Genomic DNA, 25000 nt, shown 5'->3' with positions numbered 1-25000 from the left:
ACTGGCTTATGTTGTTCTTTTTGTGGTTGTTTTGTTTTTGTTGTTGATGTTGTAGTTGTTTTGTTGTTTTTGTATTTTGTTGTTCTGTTTTGTTATTGTTTGTTGTTTTGGGGGTTTTGTTGTCGTTGCTGTTGTTATTTTGTTTAGCTTGGAAATTTATGAGTAATGTTGTTATTTCAAGTCCTCCATCATTACTGTGTTTATTAATACCGTATTATATATATCGACATAACTGCTGTTATTATTATTACCATTATCTTCATTGTCATTACTGTTATCATAGTCACTTTAAGCCTTATCATCTGTTTCTCTAAGCACCTGTTGATAGGAACAGAAGAGTCTCATTACACCTGTTCTGGCGTCACAGGTGTCTGGTCGACAGCTGTGTTTAAAGGCGCCTTGTTAGAACACGGGCGGTGACTGTTTTTGGTCAGGTTTTTTTTTTTATATATATATCTGTTTATTTGGTATTTACTCTCTCTCTCTCTCTCTTTGAATCCCCCCCCCCCTCTCTCTCTCTGAATCTCCCTGTCTTTCTGTGTCTCTGTCTATTTCTGGTTGTTTCTGTTTTTTTGTCTGTCTGTCTCTGTCTCTGTATCTGTCTGTCTCTCTCTCTTTATCTGTCTGTCTGTCTGTCTCTGCTTCTCTCTCTCTCTCTCTCTCTCTCTCTCTCTCTCTCTCTCTCTCTCTCTCTCTCTCTCTCTCTCTCTCTCTCTCTCTCTCTCTCTCTCTCTCTCTCTCTCTCTCTCTAACACTCTCTAACTATCTATTTATTTATCTATTTATCTATCTCCACCATTCTTATAACTGGATGAAAATGGTTTCCTAGTGTATGATGTCACCCATGATGTAAAGAGGAAGTCAGTGAAGTCATGTACGGAGGGGGCCGGGGTGGGTGGGTGGGGGGATGGGGGGGTTAAGAGGGTGACGCACGGATATTAAGAAAAAGGGAATGAATAATAATGAAGTAGAGAGAGTGAATGAATGAATGGAAGGCACCGAGGGAATGAATGGGCACAGGGGTAGAGGGAGAGACAAACGCGGTGAAAGTTTCGGCGAGAAAAACACATGACTTCAGATCATTGTGTCTGGGATGCGTGCGTGTGTGTGTGTGTGTGTGTGTGTGTGTGTGTGTGTGTGTGTGTGTGTGTGTGTGTGTGTGTGTATGTGTGTTTGTATGTTTATATGTGTGTGTGTGCATGTATGTTTGTATGTGTGTGTGTTTGTATGTTTGTATATGTGTGTGTGTGTGTGTGTGTGAGAGAGAGAGAGAGAGAGAGAGAGAGAGAGAGAGAGAGAGAGAGAGAGAGAGAGAGAGAGAGAGAGAGCGAGCGCGCGCGCGCGTGTGCGTGTGTGTGTGTGTGTGTGTGTGTGTGTGTGTGTGTGTGTGTGTGTGTGTGTGTGTGTGTGTGTGTGTGTGTGTGTGTGTGTGTGTGTGTGTGTGTGTGTGTGTGTGTGTGTGTGTGTGTGTGTAAGTGCTTGTGTGTGTGTGTGTATGTAAGTAAAAACTATATGTGCGTTATGAGCCACGTAAGGCTTATTGTGAGTGCAAAGGTAGTGCGGATTCCAGCAAGTGTAGCGACACAGGGAGAATCAGTTTACCTGTAGGAGTGTGTAGCCCTGGTCGCCCCGCTGCCAGACGCACGAGCACAGGGTCGGGTTAGGAACTATCGTACAGTTCAAGTCTCCTCACACCGCTCCTCCCCCTCCCCTTCCCTCCCCTTCCCCCTCATCCCCTCCCCTCCCCTCACCCCCCATCCCCTCCCCTCCCCTCACCCCCCATCCCCTCCCCTCCCCTCACCCCCCATCCCCTCCCCTCCCCTTCATCCCCCCTCCCCTCCCCCCCCCCTCCCCTCCCCTCCCCCCCTCCCCTTCCCCCTCATCCCCTCCCCTCCCCTCCCCTCCCCTTCCCCCTCCCCTCCCCTCCCCTCCCCTTCCCCCTCATCCCCTCCCCTCCCCTTCCCCCTCATCCCCTCCCCTCCTCCCCTCCTTGATTGGGGCAAAGGTGTGGGAGAATGACTTGTGGAATCCGATACAACAATGCCCAGGCCCAGAATAGGCTCGCTGATAATTACGAAGAGAGGTTAGGTTATGGTGATATGGAAGGGTCGTGTCGGTGGCAGTCACCATACAATGGCCTTTGAGTATGGTGACGTTTGCACCAGGAAAGAGAAAGTGAGCGGGAAACGCAGAAAAAGAGAGAGAAAAAAAAGCGATTGAAAAAGATGATGATTACAAGCGAAAACACACTAATATCAATCTATATTCTAATAGATCATTCTCGAACTGATATCGACAAAGGGAAATCGAAGATAAAAGGAGAGAAGTGGGCAGGGGACGACAATGGGAGAGAACTTGGCGCCCTGACTCATTAAATACCGCGAAGGAGAAAATGTCAGCCAGAGAGAGAACTCAATATAAAACAGCTTTTCTCGGTACTCGCTGACTCTGCCTGTAACTTCTCTTTACAACGGACGCCAGGAAGAAAAAATAAAGGGGGGGATCAATCAAAGTCTCTTGTAGATTTTTAAATAAAAAGGGAGGGATGGTGAGTATAAATAGGAGAATAAAAAGAGAGAATCATTAGTTTATACTCGCGGTCCCTCCCGCCGAATAACGTGACTGCTCAGAGTTCGGAAGAATTGACTCTATTATTTCACAGCTATTATATGACATCCAATTACCGGGCGGAATAAAGAGAAGGTAGAATACTTTATTTTTTTATTAGAGGGCGGTAGGGAGAAATTACGTTCCGAATAATGAGGTTTTAAGGAAATGATTCTCTAGCTGATCAAGTTTGTGTGTGTGTGTGTGTGTGTGTGTGTGTGTGTGTGTGTGTGTGTGTGCATACCTGCGCGTATGTGTGTATTTTTCTTCATACCTGTTTGAATGCATGTTTCTGCATACATGTGTGTGTATGTATGCGCGCCATCCGTCCGTGTAATCGGGTGTGTACATTTTACCCTTTTGCGCGTGTGTGTGTGTGTGTGTGCGCGCGCGCACCCGTGTGTACATTTAAGTAAGTGCCATGGAGCGTGTTCAGCGGGTTCCTACTTACACTAAACCGCTACTACAGCTGATGTCCTTATCCTCCCCTTCCTTCCCCCTTTCCCCCACCCCCGCCTATATGCCCCCCCTATCCGTCTATTTTCCACTTCAATTCCCGGTCTTTTGTCTTCGCGTCTTCATATCGTGATCTTAATCCCTCGCGCAGGAAGAAAGGGAGAGAGGGAGAGAGAGGGAGAGAATGAATGGGTGGAAAGAGAAATTTGGTAAAATCGCTTCACAAAATGAGGAAATGAAAGCTGGAACAGGAAGTACCTCCTCTCCTCACCCCCCCTCCCTCCCTCCCTCCCCTACTTCTCCCCTCCTCTGCCCCTTTCTTTCCCTCCTTCCCCCTCCCCTTTTTCCTTCCCCTTCCGATCCTTCTTCCCTTCTTGTTTACTTCTTATTTCCTTCTCCTCTCCATTCCCTTCTTTTCTTCCATTTCCCTCACCTTCCACCCTCTATCCTTCTTCTCCTCCCTTCCCTCCACTCCCTATCCTACCCCAATTCCTCCGGCAACCCCCCCCCCCCCCTTCCCCCCTGTTTGAAGGAAGGCGAAAGAAAGACCTCACCTCACCTGCACCTACCCCCCCATACCCTCCCCCCACCCCCACCCACCTTGACCCGTGCCCCTCCCCTCCCCCTCGACCTAATCCCCCTACCCCCCTCCTCTCTTCCTCTTCCCCTCCTCCCCTCCCCTCTTCCTCTCTTCCCCTCCCGTGTCACAAGACCGGGGTATGCGTCTCCAGGTATCGTTGTTAATGTCTTCATAGTAGTGAGCCTGTCTTTGTAGATGGGGGGGCGTGTTTTCGTCTCGGTTTTTGGGTTTTGTTATTTGGCGTTACCCACTTCTTGGAATTGTAGTTATATATATATTTTTTCGTATTTTTTTCTTGTATTTTTTCGTTTTTTTTTTTACTGTTTTGTTATTTTTGTTATTAGTGAAATTATTGTTGTATTTTGTATGATTATTATATGCTTTGTTTATATTATTATTTTTTATTATTACTATTATTAGTTAATGTTATCATGATAATGATTATTATTATTATTTGTATATCATTATTATTATTATTATTGTTAATATCACTATTATTATTATCACCATCATTATCATCATTATTATTATCATTATCATTATTATTATCATCACCACGTCTGTCATATGACTTGTTTCCTTCCCTTCCTTCCTTCTCACTATCAAAACCGATACCGTGACACCATGTTATTGTTGTTGTTTGACGCTCATCATTTCCGGCAGTGACACCCCTCGCCCTTGTCACTGGCGAGTGTCACTGTTAACGGGATACAGTCCGGACGTCACAGCAACGGATATCGGTCGTAGAAATCCGTTGTAGAGGGACTGTGTGTTCTAAGGGAGGTAAATCGGTTATAAGGATTTGGCGTTGGTTTTGATTAAAAGATGTTGAAAGTGTGTGTGGGGGGGAGGGGGAGAGGTGAAAGAAGGGTTGATAAAGGATGGGAATGAAAGATTTGGATTCTTTCCTATAGTGTCCAGTCATCGTACTTTTAAGGACAAGTTGTACCCAACATTTAGCAGACAGGAATTCATCTCTTGCCCCTCCCCCCTCCTCCCCTTCCCCTCTTCCACTCCCCCTTCCCCTCTTCCCCTCCCCTTTCCCCTTCACATCCCTCATCCCCTCCCCCTCCCCCTCCCCTTCCCCTTCACATCCCTCATCCCCTCTCCCTCCCCCTCTTCCCCTCCCCCTTCCCCTTCACATCCCTCACCCCCTCCCCTTCTGTGACCTTCCATCCCCCCCCTCCCCCTCTCCCTCTCTCTCTACCCCCTCCCCCCAATATACACAAGAATCTTCACTGATCCTTTCCTTCATACTTGCAGTCTTCAACCCCGATATAAGGAACCTTACCTGGAGTCTGATTATTCAGATCTGTTGTTTATTTGTTTCGTTTTTTGCGTTCTTTATGATTATTAGTGTTATTATCGCTATTATTATTATTATTATTATTATTATTATTATTATTATCATTATCATCATTATTATTATCCTTTTTTAAATATTTTTCTTATTATTATCATTATTATTTCCATCAGTATTATTACAATTTATTATTATTATAATTATCTTTATTAGCAGCATAATAAGCATTTTATTAAAATTATTATCATAATACTACTACATAATGATTATTATCATCACTATAAACATTGCTGTTTTCATCCATTTAACAATGATGGTTGCGTATTGTTTAGGTCACTGTGCGTATGGTGCGTCGCAAGTCATTACCAAGATATGAGTTCACAACTTCGCTATAATAAGATATGATAAGATTCATTAAAGATAGTCAACACGCCGCCACAAACCACAGAACAATTCAGAAACTGGCATCTCTTATCGCAAACGCGTCAGAAGTGTTATAACGCATCACACACACATAAAAAACAACAACAACAACACAATAGGGTACAAACAAACAACCACGACTTTGCACTGAAAGCCGTGGTTGATGCTGGAGCGTAAATCTTGCAGCGGTGTTGACGTAGCGTTGCACGGGCGGGTCGGTGTTTAGAAATGCGCTCGGGTGGTGTTGCATAGAGAGAGGGAGAGGAAGGGAGGGAGGGAGAGTTAGGGTGGAGGGAGGAAGGGGGGAAGTGAGGGAGGAGGTGGTGGAGGGGAGGAAGGGAGGGGGGAGAGGTGGAGGGGAGGAAGGGAGGAGGTGGTGGTGGAGAGGTGGAAGGAGGAAGGGAGGAGGTGGTGGAGGGGAGGAAGGGGGAAGGGAGGGAGGAGGATGTACAAGATTAGGAGAAAAGAGAGAAGAATGAAGGAAAAAGAATAATGGGAGGAGGAGGAGAAGAAGAAGAAGAAAAAGAAGAAGAGGATGGAGAAGAGGAAGAGGAGGATGAGGCTTTGAGCGGGGGATGCCCCAGTGATAATTCGCACAGTACACGCGTCCTGCCCAGGATGGGGGGGGGGGTGAAGGATTAAGGGAGGGAGGGAGGGGGGTGAGAGGGGGTGAAAGGATACGTATGAAGCGAGATCAGGGGATGTGGTTGGGTTAGGTTAGGATAGGTTGTTAGTCAGGTGAGGTTCGGGCCAAGGAATAGGCAATAGGGAATGTCATTACGGGAGATGCTTATTATTGCATTTTAATGACGGTTAAACGAACGTTATGATCGGTCCGTATTGATTACTAAGGGGATTATTATTGTTCATTATCATTAGTATCATTATTATTATTATTATTATTATTAGCACCATCATTATTAATCATACCACTACTACTGTTTATCAATATTATGATAGTAACATTATTCATTTTGTTTCTCAATCGTATAATAAAACACTCAGTAAAAATCCAATAATGTTAAAAAAAACGTATCAGAAGCTTTCTTTTTTATCGAAATATTAATTAATCGAGGTATGGCGGGAAAGTAGGCCGTTGACGTTAGGATTTTCGCCTGGCGAAGAAAAGGCGCCATTTTTGTGGCTTCATCTCGTCCGATCAGCTTCTGTCACTCGTCTTAGCCTCTGGGTGGTTTGTTTTGTTATTTCTCGTTGTTGTTGTTTTTTTTTTTTGTTTTAGGGGAGTTGTTTTTGTTCGGTTGTTTTAGTTGTTTTTGTTTTTAGTTGGGAAAGAGGGTTTATTGTGATTGCGTTGTGGTAGCTTTTGCGAATTTCTCGTGTGTTTTACCTCATGTGTCTTTTCCCCCTCACCCCCTCACCCTACTCTCCCTCACAGGTAGATTACCTGAGATGGGGGGGATGGGGAATTAGGTACCCAGTTCCCCCTTCTCTCTGTCTCTTTCCTTTCATTTCTTTTTCTTTCTATCTTTCCCTACCTCCTTCCCTCCCTCCCTCCCTCCCTCCCTCCCTCCCTCCCTCCCTCCCTCCCTCCTTCCCTCCTTCCCTCCCTCCCTACTTCCCTCCCTCCTTTTCTCCCTCCCAATCTATCCTTTATGCTTTTAATTATATATTACTGTAATCGATCTGTCTATTAGGGTTACTCTCAGTATTTGTTGTAAGCAAAAAACAAAAACAAAATCAAGACAGGAAAAATATATACACGTAACATTTGTAACAGCGATCCTCCGTTGTTTTATGCGTTGCGTCATAGGTTGGCACTGATTATGAGAAGATTATTTATATGTTATAGGATATTTTTACAGTTGTGTGATTTTATCTTTACATGTAACCTTTGTTGACTGTATAATATTTATGTTGTTGCTGTATGATATATACATATATATATATACATACATATATATATATACATATACATATTCATATTCATATATATATATACATATATATATATATATATATACATATATATATATATATATATATGTATATATATACATATATATACATATATATATAATATATATATTATGTGACTGTATGTACGTGCTTGAACGCGTGAACTAGTGTATAGAACTATGCATTATACAATTTCTCTTGAGTTCTGTGGTGGTTTGGGATAATTAACAAGGGATCACTAATACCTCTCTGAACGCGACATCACCTGACGCGTAAAACTGCATAACCATATGTATACGTAATAACTCAGACCGGTAATGGACGTTGTCATCTGGCTCTTATCACTGACACACGCACCGCAGACTGTAACTCTCGCGGTGATTAATTATTGTTTCCTCGGTTATCCATCGGTTATCCAGGAGACAGATGTAGCGCGTGGTAGTAGAAGTAGCACACTAACTTACCCTGCTTACTATAGCGTAGCGGCTGCGCATCTTCGCCTTCCTGGGGGGGATCATAAATGCTGGTAATTTTACGCTGTGGTGCTCAGGGGGGAGAGGGAGAGGGAGAGGGATGTGTGTGCGTGTGTGTGTGTATGTGTATATAAATAAACACGGAGTCGCAAGCATGGTTCTGTAGGCATTGCGTTTGGGACAAGTACGGTTGACAGGATGGGGATGGATTGCAGGATAGTTGCAGATCGGGATTCCTTCTTTTTTTCTATTTGACTTTAGATCTTTGTTGCAATGCGACCGTGTATGTACCCGGGACTATCTCTGTATCTGTGTACCAGTCTGACTATCTATATTTATTTATTTATTTACAACTTTGACGGTTTGAAGGTAGATCTCTCGCTCTAATTAACACGGTGGTTGGGAACCGCATCCTGGGAGCATGTTGCCCCACACTTTGCATGATTCGGCATCTCCGGAGCGTCACTAACTGCATGGTATGGTGGGAAGAAGACGTTGGTCATGTATGCCGATGAAACCTCCTGCATGGCGTTAGCCTGGAGGCTTCATGCGCTGGTGCCCATTGACACTGGAGGCTTCCAGGCGAGTCTTCTCTCTGTCTCTCTCTCTCTCTCTTCATGCATGGATCCTCCCGTATGGACCAGTGGTGCAGGAACACGATTAACATCCTCTCAAGACTTCCTCTGGCTCTTCGGGACTACTAACACCCCTGCATGACGCCTGGCAGCATGACGGTCGCTGGTGGAGGAAGGTGCCTCACCTGGCTCAGCACGACGCCACGGTGACGCCTGACCGGAGTCGTGACCTTGGCTGACATGTCGACCTCTCTCGCCCGAAGGTTTCGCCACGACGGGACGCCCTCGGAAGCCGTCGCACAACCCCGCGGGCGTCAGGCGGAGCCGCTCCTTCCAGGTGGGGACGGGGCGGCTCGAGGACGAATTCCCTCACCTGAAGGACTCCCTGTCCGGCCAGGTCGCCCGCTACGTCAAGGAGCTGGAGAAGGGCATCCAGATGACCGTCGAGAACATGATGCCCAAGAAGCCCCCCCTCCCTCCCCCGGGGGAATCCCCAAGGCCGCCGCCGAGCCCCTCCAAGGACTCCTCCGTCTCGGGCCGGAGCCGGAGCCTGGGTCGCCGGCCCAAGGACAGGTCGGCCAGCTCGCCCAGCGACGCGAGCGACGCGGGCGGGTCGCGGCTGGAGCTCGAGGAGAGGTCGTCGTCGTCGTGCCAGCACTCGGACCCTTCGTCGTCGGGGCCGCGCCACTCCGACACCGCCTCGGACATCGTGCTCGACGCGGACAAGATCCTGCCGGAGGGGGACGACTACAAGCTGGTGTTCATCAGCTCCGACTCGTCCAAGGACTCGGAGCTCAACTCGTCCATCGACTCCGACAACTCGGGCTCGGCCTCCAGGCGCGTGTCGAGCGTCAGCGCCGTCAACGACTCCGACACGGCGGGATTCATCGACGAGAGCGACTGGGACTACTTCGAGTCCGAGTCGCAGGCGGGGCGGAGGAGGAAGGGCGGCGGCGGCGGAGGCGGCGCCCCCAAGGTGGTGGCGGCGCCCGCGCGCGTCGATGCCTGCGTCATGACGGAGGCCGAGTACCTGAGCGGGACGGGGTCGGAGTGCGAGGACGGGGAATCCCCTCAAGTGGAGGAGGACGTGTCCCTCCTCCTGTCCCTCCGCGTGCCGTCGCCCCAGCCCGCCCACGCCCCCGCCCTCGCCACCACCCACGCCCCCACCCATGCTCCCACCCCCGCCCACGCTCGTAATGACAGCGACGCGAGTAACCTGACCACGGAGAGTCAAGAGGTTCAGCTCTCCTTCGAAGAACCCACTACGCCCGTCACACCTGTCACGCCCGTCACGCCCGTCCCACCTGTCAACAGCGCCCCCCTGCTGGCCCCCCTCAGCTCGCTCGACACGGCGGAGCTCCACGCCATGCTTCGCCAGACGGAGGCGGTGCAGGCGGAGGCCCAGGCGTTGCAGGCGGCGCTGATGGGCGCGTTCGGCACCTCCGACAACGTCCTGAGCGCCGTCCAGGGAGGCCGGTGGTTCCGGCGGGGCGACTCGACCCGCAGCTCCGCCGAGAGGTCCGTCGACGAGTTGTCGTGCCACGATCAGGTGCGCGCCCTCGGGAGCCCGCACGACTCGCCGGCCCTGAGGGAGTACCGCAAGAGGGTCCTGACGGAGATTCAGAACTACTACGGCGTCAACCAGGGCACGGACTCGGCGTCTCGCCCCGATTGGTACAGTTATCTGGCGCGTCATCACCAGGACCCCCCCTCCCCGGCGCCGCCACGGCTATCGCCCTTATCTTATCAGGCTAAAGATAAGTCTAGTAAACAATCGGCTCCCCGCCACAGAGGCAGCAGTGCGAAGGCTGGCTCCGGGGTCGCGGCCGCGCTGACTGCTGGTGCGCGCAAGTCCAGTCGAGACATTTGCATACAGACTGACCCCGCGCTCAACACGAGCTGGGAGGAGGACGATCTCACACCCGAGCCCCTGGGCCACGCCCCTCCTCCCTCGCTGAAGCCCCAGGCCGCCCACGAAACCCGGACGCACGCCCACATCGCCTCGTCAAGGGCAGCGAGCGCAGGGATGAGTCTACCCCGAGAAGCAGGGGTAGAATCCACAAGGGCTGGCCGCCGCGAAGGTGAAGGTGGGGGTAGTGGAGGGAGGGGCCGGGAGCGAGGAGGGGCAAGGGGGGACTCGGCGCTGATCGCCCCCCACCTGCCTCACCCCCCCTCCTTCCACCTGCACCTCACGCTCAGCAGAGAGACCTCAGTCGCGCAGCCGTCCGACTCGGAGGCGGATGAGAGGCTCTTGGACAACAGTTCCTGTGTTAGTAGTGATTTAGGCGGCGAGTCCGCGAGTGATTTCGAGTACCGTGACGACCGCGGCGCGAGTGTGAAGTGCGTGAAGAGTGACTCGAAGGAGGGAAGGAAGAGTGAAGATGGTGAGGCGAGTGTGTTAGGAGCGGAGTGTAAGAGGGATCATGGCGGCCAAGGTGGGGGGGAGGAGGCTCCTAGGTCCCCCCGCATAGCAGCAGCTACCACCGCGCACGCACAGCCCAGCCACAACACACGCCCGTCCCCGCCCCAGCCAGCGCCAAGGAGGACCATGAGTGCCCTACGATCACAACACAAGCTTCCCACCGAGGCCTCCTCACAACCCCAGGAAAATGGCGGTGATCTCGACGCCTCGGAGAGAGTTATCCCGGCCGTGGACGCGTCGCAGGCCGACTCCCCCGCTGCTCCGATCTCACTTGTCCTCCCAGGGGACGAGAGCCCGCCCTCGAGCAGCACCAGCGAGGCCGAGGACACGGACGAGGAGATGCACGTGTCTCGAAGTTACAACATCTCTCTAGTCGGCGAGGTTGACGGCGGAAGCGAGACAGAAAACCTGCCTGAGGGCGAGGTTGGCAAACACCTCGAGGCCGAGGAACACGACAGTTCCACCTCGTCCTCCAGTGGCAGTGACACAGACGAGGAAAAACACGTCAGTAGAGAGTATACCCTCACCAGGTCCTCCTCGACAGACTCCGGCCTCGAGAAGGCTCACAGCGAAGCCCTTGACGAAGACGAGGACGAGGAAAGCCCGCCCGTGGCCAGCCTCAAGCAGGAGGTCAACGTCATCGAGGCTGTCAATGAGGCAATCAGCGCTGATATTGTTGACACAGCCTTTGATGACGTCACGGCCGGCAGGGGTGAGGGAGAGGCGGAGGAGAAGGAGGACAAGGAGGAGGAGGAAGCGGCGGCCGCGGCTGTAAACAAAGTGTTGTGTGGCCTCTCTGTGGAAGACGGAGCGGATGGGAACGCAGAGGTGGAATCAGTCGATAACAGCGCGGAGGAAACGGTGGAAAAAGAAGGAAATTCAGGCCAGCGTGTCGAAATCAGGGACGTGCAACAGAGTGAAGCAGTTGCTAGTGTTCGTGAGAGCGAGGAATGCCATGAGGAATCTGTCAGTGTTTTGGCTGAAGCCGAGGGAGAGGGAGTGGTGGTGGTGGAGGGAGATGGTGGGGTGAATGAGGGGGAGAATGAGGTGAAGAAAACCGAAGTGGCTAGTACTAGTGAAAGTGGTGATGCAAGTGTACAAAAGTGTGAGATAACAGGTGCCGATAATATGGGAGAAGATGATAAAATGGTGCAAAGTGTAGAGGGTGATGATGGTGCTGTAGTGTGTGAGAGTGATGGTGCACGTGTCGAGGATGACGTAAGTGTTGATAAGGCTGACACGAGTACCGAGGCGAACGCAGTCAGCGAGGCGGTCGCGGCGCTTACTGAGGAAGAGAAAACCAGTATTGCTGAGAAGGAGGAGGAGGAGGAGGAGGAGGAGGAGAAGGAGAAGGAGAAGGAGATCAGCGCTGAGTCTGCTGTTCCCCTCGAGGGAGTTACAGCAGAGGCTGAGAGCGCGCAGGACGAGAGTGCTAATAATGAGGGTGCTGATGAGCCCTGCCCAGAAGAGGTCACACAGGCAGGGGTCACCGAGTCCTCTAGTCAGGCCGAAGCCGCCCCCGAGAGCCCAGCGCCTCCTGGCGACTCCCGGGAGGAGGCGACGCCCGCCTGCGAGGGGGGATCCGTGAGTGAGGAGCCCGTCATCGCCCCGGGCGGAGACACGAGCCCCGAGGAGGTGCCCTCGGGCTCTCACGACGACGGGGCTGCGGGCGGCGGTGCTCCGGTCGCGCTCGCCGACGAGGCTGCGTGCAAGGATGGGGAGGCAGAGGCTGGTCCTGCTGCTTCGCCCTCAGGAGACGCCTTGACCGCCTCCGCGAGAGAGAGTGAGCCGACGCGAGAAAGTGAAGGGTCGGGGACTGATGCTGAAAGTAACTCCGGCGTGGCAACCCTCCGCGGCGGCGGCGGCGGTGAGAGCCCCGAACCTCCTGGCACTAGTGCTGTCGACGCCGGAAGTGTACAAGTGGAACACGGCGCTGCTGCCTCCGCCAACCACACGGCAGTACCACATGACGCGCCTGCGGGCCCGCACACGCCGCCACTCGCTCCGAGCGCTGACACCGCCAGCCCACAGTCGCAGCCCGAGGATAGCGAAGCGCTGCCCTGTGTTGTGAAAGATAGCGAGCCGGAGAATAGTGTGAAGTGTGAGAGTCAAGTGCATAGTGGCGGGAGGGAGTCGAGTGAGTCGGGGCACTCCAGCGCGGGCGAGAGCGAGGTGGAGCCCGACGACCAAGGGAACGTCGTAAAGATTAGCGTTACGGAGCAACACCACGATCCTCCTGACGACGGTGTCAGCATCCCCGTGGGCGTGGTGGGCGGCGAGGGCGTGAAGCAGGAAGTGAGAAGATTTGCGGTGCGGCGAGTACGCTCCCCCGAGGTGGTGTCACGCCACACGCCCCCCGTGCCCTCCAGACGCACCAAGCGGTCCTCCTCCTCCGACGGCGTCTCCTCCTCGTCTGACATCGAGAGGTCCGACGCCGACGCCAGTGACTCCGCTGACACCGTGGTGGAAGGGGGGAAGCTGCACGCCGAGCTACGCAGATTCGCGCTCCAGCAGCGGCCCAACTTGCACGACCACGACGACAAGAGCCGAGACTCCGACGGGCCTTCGTCGGCCGACTCCGTCCTGCACGGCGCCGACAGCGAGTCCCAGTGCTCCGACAACAGTGAGGAGGGGAACCTGGTGTCCATCGTGTCGGTGGGAGACGAGGACGACAGCAACACCCGCCTGTCCTCGCACGGCAGGATCTACATCCGCTCCGACTCGACGGACTCGGACGTGCAGATCAAGCCCACGTGCATCGTGGTGACGGGCTCCTCCGGGGCCGAGTCCGGCGAGGACGGCGACGCGGACGGCGATGGCATCAGCGTGAACGCCGAGAGGAACATCAAGAATGAAGGCAACGACGTCACCATCCTGGAGGTGACGAGCGACGGCCGCCGAGGGCACGTCATGTCGGTGCACGTGACGAGCCCGGACTCGTCGCGCAGCGCCTCGCCCGCGCGTCGCAGCCAGGTGAGCGAGCTGCAGTCCATGATACTCACCACGCGAGAGAGGCAGCAGCAGTTCCGGCGCTCGCCCACGGAGATGAAGGAGTCGTCCTCGGGCCTTGCCAATTACTTCACCCTCACCCTCGGGACGGACTCGCCACACGCGCCCCGCCGCTTCAACAAAACGCCGGAGATTCGACGTCGGAAGGTCGACCGACCCGAAATCGTCGAGTCGCCGGCAACCACGAGTCCCACCAGTCCCAACCCGACGCCGGACCACTCCGAGGGGGACCTCCTTGCCTACGAGGAGCACCATGGCATCGACATCGAGGAGGAGGACTATTCCATCCCTCACGACTACGACTCGGGCGAGGACGCCGAGCGGATCGTGCCCTTCCCGGACGAGGCGATGTTCGAGGAGGACATCTCGTTCGACGAGGCTCACCACTTCAACGAGGCCGACGAGTTCAGCGGCGGAGACTCGTTCATCGAGAACGAGGTCGACGGGAAGTTCGACTCCATGGAGGATGGCGAGTCCATTCACAGCGAGTCGTACTACAGCGAGTCCTCGGGCGACGAGATCATGGAGCGCGAGGACGAGTTGCGAGGCTACTGCAACCGAGCCATCGACTTCACCCTCCACACCATCATCGAGGAGAGCTGCGAGGAGAGCGACTACGAGAGGAAGCCCAAGGACGAGGACGGGGCGAGGGCGGCGCCGTCGGAGCTCGAGAAGTACTTCTACTACGGCCTCGGCAATGGCCCGGTGGACCCCATGAGATACGCCAACGAGGAGAGCGAGTACAGCGACACCTTCTCCGAGACGTCGAGCTCCATCTTCAGCGAGGGGCTCGACGTCGACTCCAAGTTCGACGAGGATATCGACCCGGCGGAGTTGGCCTCGTCTCGGCTGGAGAAGTACTTTCTCTTGAGGTTTGAGCGACAGCCGTCCATCAGGTCCGTCGGGGAGGACTCCGAGCTGCACACCGACGAGAGTGGCTCCGTCGGGAGCGACTCCGAAGGTTCCCCGAGCCCCGAACAGCCCCGCAAGAAGCTGGTGAGGAGACCGAGGGGCTTCCGGCCGGGCGTCGCCAACAGGTGTCTCGCCACGAGCGAGAGGGCCGACGGCGCGCCCAGCGACGGGTCCCACCACTCCGAGGGGGACGAGGTCGACCGGACCCTCGTCAGCGGCGAGGACGAGGGATCCACCGAGTCAGAGGAGACCGCCTTCGACAAAGCCGACGGTCAGTTCGACACGATCAAGCGGAGGAAGAAGAAAAAGAGTTCTAGTGATTATTCTGATAAGAGATCTGATAGTGATAAGAGTGAACTGCGAGGCCTCGAGCATCTCGACATTGAACATAGAGAGGAAATCTGTGATCTAAAAAACGCTGAGGCGCTCAAGTCTCTGGTGCAGGAGGCCGAGAAGGTGACCAAGAGGGTGACGATAGAGTGTGATAAAGACGGCCGCGAGAGACACGACGAGAAAGAGGAGAGGGAGGGCGACCTTTCGGACAGGAAGTACCAGAGTCGAGACAGCGGCTTCATCGGCAGCTCGGACGACCTCCTCAAGGACAAGCCAGAAGACACTTCGAAGGACCAGAAGGCCGGCATGTCCTCGGAGTCCAGCCTTGAGGATGGCGAGGGTTCGAGGTCCAAGGACAAGGACCAGGACCCGCTGTCCAAAGGCGAGGAGAACAAGAGCGACAGCTTCGACAACGACAACAACAACAACAAGTCCGAGAACGAGGAACGCAGCGGCGGCGAAGGGAAGGTGTCGAGGTCGAGCACAGGCTCCTCGGTCGACCTCCCGCCCTTCTGCCCCAACAAGGCCAGAAACAAGATCTGCCGGAAGGACTCCTTCAACAACTGGAGTTCCGACGAGGAGACCAACATGATGATGAGCAAGATGCGTGCTTTCTTCAAGACAATGATCTCAAACACCCGAGAGGCCCCCAAGGGCCAGCGGGTGAAGCCCCCTCAGCTGCTGGCCTTCGAGGCCAAGCTGACGAACCTCATGAAGACCGTCCCGGGCATCAACGACGAGCAGGTGAAGGAGATCGTCGAGTACCTGAGCTCCGAAGACACGTGGAGTGACTCCTACGACTCTTCGGACTACACGAGCAGCGACCTCGAGGGCGCCTACGCTCTGCTGGACCAGGCCGACCCCGAGATGAAGAGCGACCTGCAAGAGCAGATCTCCGCCTCCTGCCAGCAGATCATCCAGAAGTTCGACCAAAGCGACACTGACAGCGCCCACTCCCTCTTCGGCGGGAGGGCGTGTTCGGAGAGCTCCGAGGACGCCTCCCCGTCGAGCAGGGACACGGTGTTTGTGTACCAGCGGCTCATGTCGTCCATCTCGCGCATGAAGCCGGACAGTGACCGAGGCAGCATCGGCTCGGGCTCGCAGGGCGCGTCGCCGCCCCTCCTGGCCAAGGTCATGCATCACATCGGCAACCGCCTCGTGGCTCTCATGCACGAGGTGTCCGGCGGGAGCGAGAACGGCGACGACGACTCCCTCAGCGGCGGCCACCCCGTCACGTCCAGCCCCAAGGTGCCGCTCTTCATCCCCAGGAAGCACAAGTCGGTCGACTCCATCTCGATCGACTCGTCGGTGGAGAAGAGCTCGCTGACGAGCACCAGCTTCGAGACCGAGGACAGCCCCACCGACACCGAGCAGTCGACGGAGTCGGACCCCGGCACGCCCAAGGCCCGGCGGCGGCAGGGGCCTCTGTCCATCATCAGCGAGCGCTCCTCGGCGGAGGATTTCACGTCCCTGGAGAGCGAGCGCACGGTGTTCGCCTCGCACGACTCCCCGCGCCACCACGCGCGCCTGGACGCCGGCCGGCCGCAGCAGGCCACGGCGTCGCAGCGCAGCCTGGAGGAGCGAGGCGTCACCAACATCCAGTACTTCGTGACGGAGGGGAGCAACAACGAGGTGGAGGTGTGGCAGAGCGTCACCATCGACAAGGACAAGTTCGACGTCCGCGAGCACCACGGCGTCCCGCGCGCCCGCCGCAGCGCCCGCCGCCAGGAGGCCAGGAAGGCCAAGAGCCACATGAGCCTCGAGAAGATTCACCAGGAGGAGGTCAAGACGACGGGCGAGAGGTCGGAGTCCCTCGGGGACTTGCTGGATCGCGTCCGCTCGTCCGAGTTCTCCAGCAGCTACGAGCAGCTCGATTCCGACTCCACTCTGAAGGCGTCCGACTCCCTGGACTGCCACATCGGCAGTAGCTCCTCGAACTTCCGCCTGAACGCGTCCAGCCGCGGCTCCCTCACCACGAGCAGCCGCGGCAGCCTGGCAGCTTCTAGTCGAGGGTCCCTGAACGCCGGGTCGCGGGGCTCCCTCCAGGGCTCCTCCGGCCCCGAGGAGGAGGACGAGAAGAAGCCCAAGAAGTTGAGCTTCTTCCGCTACGCCCGCCGCTCGTCCATGCCCGACACCAGCAAGGACCGCATGTCGCCGGAAGTGCGCTCCACCACACTACCTCGGTCCAACCCCACCCAGGTGGCCTCCACCGCCTCCCTCCCCAGATCTCAGTCCGCCCTCCTCAACAAGGTGCCCGCCGCAGTCACCTCCTCCGCCCACACCCACTTCTCCTCCCCGCCCTCCACCCTCGACAGGCTGACGGGCGGCACCTCGGGGCCGCGCTCCGCCCGCTACCACGCCCCCGGATACCGGCCGCCGCCCGCCACCACCACGCCCAAACGCACCATCTCCACCCCCGGCCTCCCGTCCTCCCTCCGGAAGGACGTCGTGAGCTCCTGGGCACCTCAAGGTAAGGCACGCCCCCCCCCCCTCGGCCGCAGAGGTCGAGGGGCGAGAGGCACTGTGGCTCTTCGTCTTCCTGTCGGGGATTTCGCTCCGGCGTGACACACTTTCCTCGCGGCTCTGCCAGGGCCCCGCGTGGGGATGTTTACGCTGCCGCTCTTGTTTTTTTTTTTGTTTTTTTTTTTTAGGGGGGTCTATTGTTCTACCCAGCGTGGTATTTGTTGTCTGTAGAATAGGATCGTTGCAGTGCAATGTTATAATTATATCCAGGTCACATCATCGTGTATCGTCATAATCTGTGTGTAAGTAACAAATAACAAGCAAGTGTATGTTTCTATGCAAAAATATCAAGACAATGCTACATGCAGTGTAAGGCAAATCTCCAAGCGAGCAAAATCTTTAAGCGATGCCGCCTCATAGCAGGTGACATACGGGCGTTTGTCATGCTGTCATGCAGGAAAATAACGGTGCATTATGTCACAGTGATGGCAGTCGTGTGAGACGCTTTTAGGGAGGGAGAGGGAGGGAGAGGGAAGGGGAGAGTGAGTGGAGGTAAGGGGAGGGGGAGAAGAGGTGGGGTTGATTTTCCTATGATATTGCTACTGGTCTTTAACTGTTATTTTCTTTGTTTCTTTGTTATTCTGATCTGCGTCTTTGCCTCATTCCATCCGATGTTATATATTTATGTCATTTCTCCATTCGTTTCAGTTTTGTAGTTCACGTATCTCTCTCTCTCTCTCTTACCTTTCTCATCGTTCTCTCTTTCTCATCTTTCTCTCTATCTCTCGCCTTTCTCCCTTTCCCATCTGTCTTTCTCTCTCACTTTTCTCTCTTCCTCATCTTTCTCTCTCACCTTTCCCCCTTTCCTATCTTTCTCTTTCTCTCTCACTTTTCTCTCTTCCTCATCTTTCTCTCTCCCCTTTCTCCCTTTCCTATCTTTCTCTCTCACTTTTCTCTCTCCCTCATCCTTTTCTCTCACCTTTCTATCTCTCCCATTTTTTTACTCTCTCTCTCACCTTTCTCTCCCTCATCCTTTTCTCTCACCTTTCTATCTCTCCCATTTTTTTACTCTCTCTCTCACCTTTCTCTCTTTCTCCTATTCTATCCCTTCCGCTTCATGTCTCTCCACATCGCTCAACTTCCGCCATGAAGTGTTACGTCATTTCAACGACACGCTGGCGTTCTTATGCATGACATGTTGCTTAAAAGTTGTGTCGTAATATCTAACGTCAAGATACTAGTGATAAAGAAATTAAAAGAAAGGACGATAAGGACAAACCTCCTTAGATAACTTAAGGAAGTGATATTAGAGACGGATCTATTTAGAACAAAAAAACATCTTAAGAATGTCAAGTATATCTTCGATTGGATAATCTCTGATAAAATGACCTACTCATGATAAGAGCTTTCATATAACTCACGGAGGATAATACGCCCCCCCCCCCCTCTCACCCTAGTACAGATAAGAGAATTCCAGAGGAACGTAATAACAACACATGGGGGGATGTGTGTCAGACCCATAGGCCTAGGGAAACACACATCCAAATATGGAACGTTTGGACCGAGCCTATAGGAGAGAAAGAGAGAGAGGGAGAGGGAGGGGACGGGTGGGGAGGGGGGAGGAGACGCTCGTGGGAACAGCACGACACCAGGCACGATCTGTCTTGACTTACCTTTACTTAACTTGGCTTGACTCGGCTTGAGGTACGAACTGTCTTGACTTAGCTCGACTTGACTCGGCTCAAGGTACGATCTGTCTTGACTTACCTCGACTTAACTTGGCTTGACTCGGCTTGAGGTACGAACCGTCTTGACTCACCTCGACTTGACTTGGCTCAAGGTACGAACCGTCTTGACTTACCTATACTTGTCTTGGCTTGACTCGGCTTGAGGTTCGAACCGTCTTGACTTAGCTCGACTTAGCTCGACTTAACTCGGCTTGACTCGGCTTGAGGTACGAACTGTCTTGACTCACCTCGACTTGACTCGGCTTGACTCGGCTCGAGGTACGAACCAATCGTCTTGACTCACCTCGACTTGACTTGCCAAGCTCGAGTCGACGTGGTGCCGGGGATTCGTCAGGGCCTCTTTGTATCGGATCGCTTTAGTTTTTTCATTGTCTCGCATCCGGGTGAGGAACACCACTGTGGCGTGAACGGCCCCCCACACAATGCATAGTTTGTGGCGCTCGGGAAACTCGGGGCGTGGGTGGAGGGGATGGTGGGGGTATAGGGAGGGGGGAGAGAGAGAGAAAGAGAGGAGGAGGGGCGGTGAAAAGAGGGAGGGAGAGGGGAGGGAGGGAGGGAGGGTAAGGAGAGAGAGAGAGGGGGAGAGAGAGAGAGAGAGAGAGAGAGAGAGAGAGAGAGAGAGAGAGAGAGAGAGAGAGAGAGAGAGATAGAGACAGAGAGAGAAAGACAGATAAGTAAAGAAAGAAAGAGAAAGAGAGATAGTGAGAGAGAACGATAAACATCGAGAACGATTACACTCCATTATTTTAGGGCGGTTATTGTGATTATTTCTCCTCGGTCATTTTCTCACTCGAGCCATTAGCGTTTCACGTTTCAGTGGCCGGGGAGTCTTTTTTACACGAACCACTGGAGGGAGGAAGTGCAGTCGATAGCTAAATCTCTCGTGATTTTTTTTCTCTTTTCTTTTCTTAAATCTTTTATACACACACGATTCTTTTTAAGGATGTTTATTCAATGTCAAAAGAGGAAGAAGAAGAAGAAGAAAAATTGGAGGGGGGGAAAAATCCCGATTTTTGTGGATTCTCCAAGGCGGAAATAACTTCAGAAGATCTTTCCAGAAAAGAGGAGGTATTTTTGAACGAGGAAGAGGTACAGTGTTACGTTACGCGACTACCCACGTGTGCTGGATTGAAGAGGGAGGGAAAGAGAGGGAGAGGGAGAGGGAAGGAGAGAGAGGGAGAGGGAGAGGGAGAGGGAGGGAGAGAAGAGGGGAGAAGCAGAGAAAGAGAAAGAAAAAGAAAATGGGAGAGAGGGAGAGGGAGAGGGAGGGAGAGAAGAGGGGAGAGGAAGAGAAAGAGAAAGAAAAAGAAAATGGGAGAGAGGGAGAAGGAGAGGGAGAGAGAGAGAGAGAGAGAGAGAGAGAGAGAGAGAGAGAGAGAGAGAGAGAGAGAGAAGAGGGGAGAAGAAGAGAAAGAGAGAAAGAGAGAGAACCAATCAATAATCCATAAAGGAAAAATCCAGTGGAGTTGACTACCCTTTCATAACGACTGCACTCGTCAGCCTATCATAAGCAGAAATTCGATGGAAATATTTCTTTCGCAAGCAATAATCCGTCAGTTTCTCCCAAGGCAAATGTTTCCGGAATGAATCATGGAATGGGGAGTCTAATGATTTCCGTTTTTTTTTCTCATTTTCTGTAAAGAGTTTTTGTAATTAGGTCGTGAGAGAGAGAGAGAGAGAGAGAGAGAGAGAGAGAGAGAGAGAGAGAGAGAGAGAGAGAGAGAGAGAGAGAGAGAGAGAGAGAGAAAGAAAGAAAGAAAGAGGAAAGACTCATACCATGCAAATCTATTTGATACCTGGATGTAACTACCGGGTATTCCATGGTGAAAAGGGAGGAGAAAGAGATTGGTTTTTGAAAGGCTTTCGGACGATAGAACAAACAAACAAAAAATAGTATTTCCCCCCGCATCCTGCCTCTCCCCCCCTCCCTCCCTCCCTCCCTCACCCCGCCTCTCTCCCTCCCTCTCTCACCCTTGCCTATCCCCCTCTCCCTCCCTCACCTGACCTCCCCTTCCTTCCTCCTCTGTTTTTTTCCTACCCTCCCCCCCTCCCCTTCCTCCCTCCTTTATTTTATCCACCCCTCGCCCTCCCCTTCCTCCCTCTTCTCTTTTTCCCTCCCCTCCCCCTCTCTCCCCCCCCTACCCCTCCTCTTTCCCCTGGCCCATGCACCGGTGAGTTTCCCCGAGCGGTCCAGGTGGTGGCCAGGTGCGGTGCTGAGAGAGAGAGGGAGAGAGAGAGAGAGAGAGAGAGAGAGAGAGAGAGAGAGAGAGAGAGAGAGAGAGAGAGAGAGAGAGAGAGAGAGAGAGAGAGAGAGAGAGAGTATAGAGATAGAGAGAGAGAGAGTAGAGAGAGAGAGAGAGAAAAAGAAAGAAAGAGAGTAAGAGAGAGAGAGAGAGAGAGAGAGAGAGAGAGAGAGAGAACGAGAGAGAGAGAGAGAACGAGAGAGAGTAAGAGAACGAGAGAGAGAGAGTGAAAGAGAGAGAGAGAGAGAGGCCCCCCAGATCGCCCGCGGGAAAGCTGGACACATGAAATCTACACTAAAATTCTCTCCAGCGCTGCTCGGTATGTGAACCAGCGGTCGCCGGGACTGGTGGCTTTGATGACTTTTTTTTATCGAAGTGCATTCCTTTTTATTTATTTTTCTTTTCTTTTCTTTTTTCTTTCGAGTATTGGGACGTTAGCCTCGTGGATATGATTTGATGAACTGATTTGAAGTGATAGCATGATATGAATATGAAGTTGTTTTAGTTTTTTTTTGTTTTGTATTGGATTTCTCTCTCTCTCTCTCTCTCTCTCTCTCTCTCTCTCTCTCTCTCTCTCTCTCTCTCTCTCTCTCTCTCTCTCTCTCTCTCTCTCTTACTCTTTCTCTCTCTACACTCGGCCATTGCGCCTTGTAACGCAGAGCCACACGCACTTTTGTGATCTCTCACACCTGCGAACGCAAAGGGGGGCCCAGATATTACCGTTACTAAGGGAAAGTGTCAGGTAACGAACGTATGGGAAGAGGGAGAGAGGGAGAGGGAGAGAGAGAGAGAGAGAGAGAGAGAGAGAGAGAGAGAGAGAGAGAGAGAGAGAGGGAGAGGGAGAGGGAGAGGGAGAGAGAGAGAGGGAGAGGGAGAGAGAGAGAGAGAGAGAGAGAGAGAGAGAGAGAGAGAGAGAGAGAGAGAGAGAGAGAGAGAGAGAGAGAGAGAGAGTCAGAGAGTCAGAGAGTGAGTCAGAATAGGAGAGAAAATTGATGGAACTACCTCTGAGAATGATAGGACCGGTGTGTGTAAGAAAAAAAAAAATGTATATATAAAAAAATTCCCAAGTACTCGGCCAGCGGACATTAAGCAGTATGGTTAAGGAAGGTTAGGCGAGATCTGCATGTACCTGGCACGACTAAACAAGCTCTCTCTCTCTACACAGCAAACCAATCCACACAGCCCTGGTGTGGGTCTGCGTGGTGTTCCAGATGAGCTCGGCGTGAAAGCGAGGACTGATGACGATGACTGGCCTTGGGACTCGGTATGAAAATGTGAATGAATGGATTTAACGAAGGAGAATGGGATTTCCCGCTCTTTGGCTGTGCTTGTTGTTGTGGTCGGTTGGTTGGTTGTTTTAGCGTTCTAGTGAGGGGTTTTGTTGTTGTTTTTGTTGTTGTTGTTGAGGTGTTAGGGCCTGTTATAAGGATGAACATGCGTTTTATCTCTCTGATAAACCCGAGCGAGTGCTTGGGCTAAAAATAATTGTGTTCGGAGCGAGGCTACTGTCCCTGAGTTTCAGGTGTACGACTCACTTGATGGCAACATCCACCTGCGATAAAGCGACCTTTCCCGCAATCTACCGGGTTACTCACTCGTTTAATTACTCTTAACCACGCAGGCCGAAGGTACGAACTCGCTCTTATAACCAGCCGGTAAAGTCCGGAGGTCCGGTCGCCGAGGGACTAAAAATCCGAGAAAGTAGTAGTACCAACCGGAACCTTGGAGAGTTGCCAGGTAGCGCTTTCTGGATTATCCTCCGCGGGAGAGCTACCGGGCAGACCGAGAGAGACATTTTTGAGTCTTGTTTGTATCGTAAATTGCGCACGTGCTTCGCTGCCTGTGCGCGCCCCGGCGAAAGCGTCGGTTGGTGGCTGGCTGGTGCGCACGCGAGTCCTTCGGTGGAGATCTACGTGTGGAGGCGCATGGCGAGAGACACGTTAAAGATTATTTAGGTGGGCAGACGAAGAGCTGCTACCTTTCCGCATTTATGTATATTATATATATATATATATATATATATATATATATATATACAAACACAAACAAACACACACATACATATATATATATATGTATGTATGTATATATATACATATATGTGTGTGTGTGTGTGTGTGTGTGTGTGTGTGTGTGTGTGTGTGTGTGTGTGTGTGTGTGTGTGTGTGTGTGTGTATAAAGAGGAAATCAAATGATAATATAATAGAAGAAATAAAGAGATAAAGAGATCTAAAAGAAGAACCTTAACATATTCCTCATAGAAATGGCACTCAAGCGCTGGTCCTTGAGGTCCCGCGGGCCAGCAGTGACTTACTTATATAACAAGTTACCGACACAATTAGCATAATTTCTAAAAGCGCAGACTGCAAAAACGCGCACATTTATCCATCCTTTTTTTTGTGTCCGCCTAAATCGCAATGTACGTAGATGTTTTGCATGCTTTCCACGCGACATAAACCATGCAGGCTGCACCATCATCATCTCCGTCATTATTATTTACTCTCTCCGCCAACGCTGTAGCACTGTAGCAAGACAGATACACGCACGCACGCACACACGCATATACGTACACGCTCGCAATCATACTCTCAAACGCGTACGCATACACGTTCGTACACCCTCTCTCTCTGTATCTCTCTCTCTCTCTCTCTCTCTCTCTCTCTCTCTCTCTCTCTCTCTCTCTCTCTCTCTCTCTCTCTCTCTCACACACACACACACACACACACACACACACACACACACACACACACACACACACACACACACACACACACACACACACACACACACACACACACACAAGACGTAGGTTTCCATCCAGAAGGAAACCACAAGAGAAAGTAGAACTTAGTGGCATGTCGAAAGAGGGGAGGGGAGGGAAGGGGGGGGCCGTTAGGGGCGCGTGTCCTCGTTATCGGTTTAAAAATATCATTTGTTGGGAATATGTATGAATGTGTGTGTATATGTGTGTGTGTGTGTGTTTGTGTGTATGGTGTGTGTGTGTGTGTGTGTGTGAGTTTGGTATATGTCCGCTCTGTACATGCATATGCATACACACGTGCGTGTACACACCCATAGCAATAACAGACGTGGACACATGCATAGCACGTCCACATCCACGCACATAATATACACTCACTCAACTCCCTCACACACACAGACACACACACACACACAGACACACACACATACACACACACACACACACACACACACACACACACACACACACACACACACACACACACACACACACAACACACACACACACAAACAAACAAACACACACTACTCCAACAACACCCTTCCCCCTTCCCCCCTCCCCCCTCACCACCACCAACAACAACAAACAAACAACAACAACAACAACAACAACGCACATCACAACCGATTACGCAAGACGCCATTTTCACATCGCGTCCAGGATCACGAGGTTTATAAAAGAAAGTTGAGTACGAGGTGTGTGAATGGGGTGGGGTGGGGGTGAAGGGGGGTGTATGGGGAGGGGAAAGGGGAGGGGAAGGGGGAAGGGTGTA

General features: G+C 52.6%; 1 protein-coding gene across 1 annotated transcript in view; it reads left to right on the top strand.

Moving 5' to 3' along the window:
* LOC122247513 (uncharacterized) overlaps positions 1-25000 on the top strand; it is a 385131-nt gene that overhangs the window by 248754 nt on the left and 111377 nt on the right. The window contains exon 7 of the mRNA XM_086540169.1: positions 8598-17480. Within this exon, the coding sequence (XP_086396295.1) occupies positions 8598-17480 (8883 nt within the window). The remainder of the gene's footprint in view (positions 1-8597; positions 17481-25000) is intronic.

This window comes from Penaeus japonicus, unplaced genomic scaffold (genome assembly GCF_977035675.1).
Source record: "Penaeus japonicus unplaced genomic scaffold, GWHDUDI00000001_assembly GWHDUDI00000009, whole genome shotgun sequence".
In the NCBI taxonomy this organism is placed as follows: Eukaryota; Metazoa; Arthropoda; class Malacostraca; order Decapoda; family Penaeidae; genus Penaeus; species Penaeus japonicus.
Note: the sequence above shows the minus strand (reverse complement) of the source record. Positions and strands in the feature narration are given on the sequence as shown.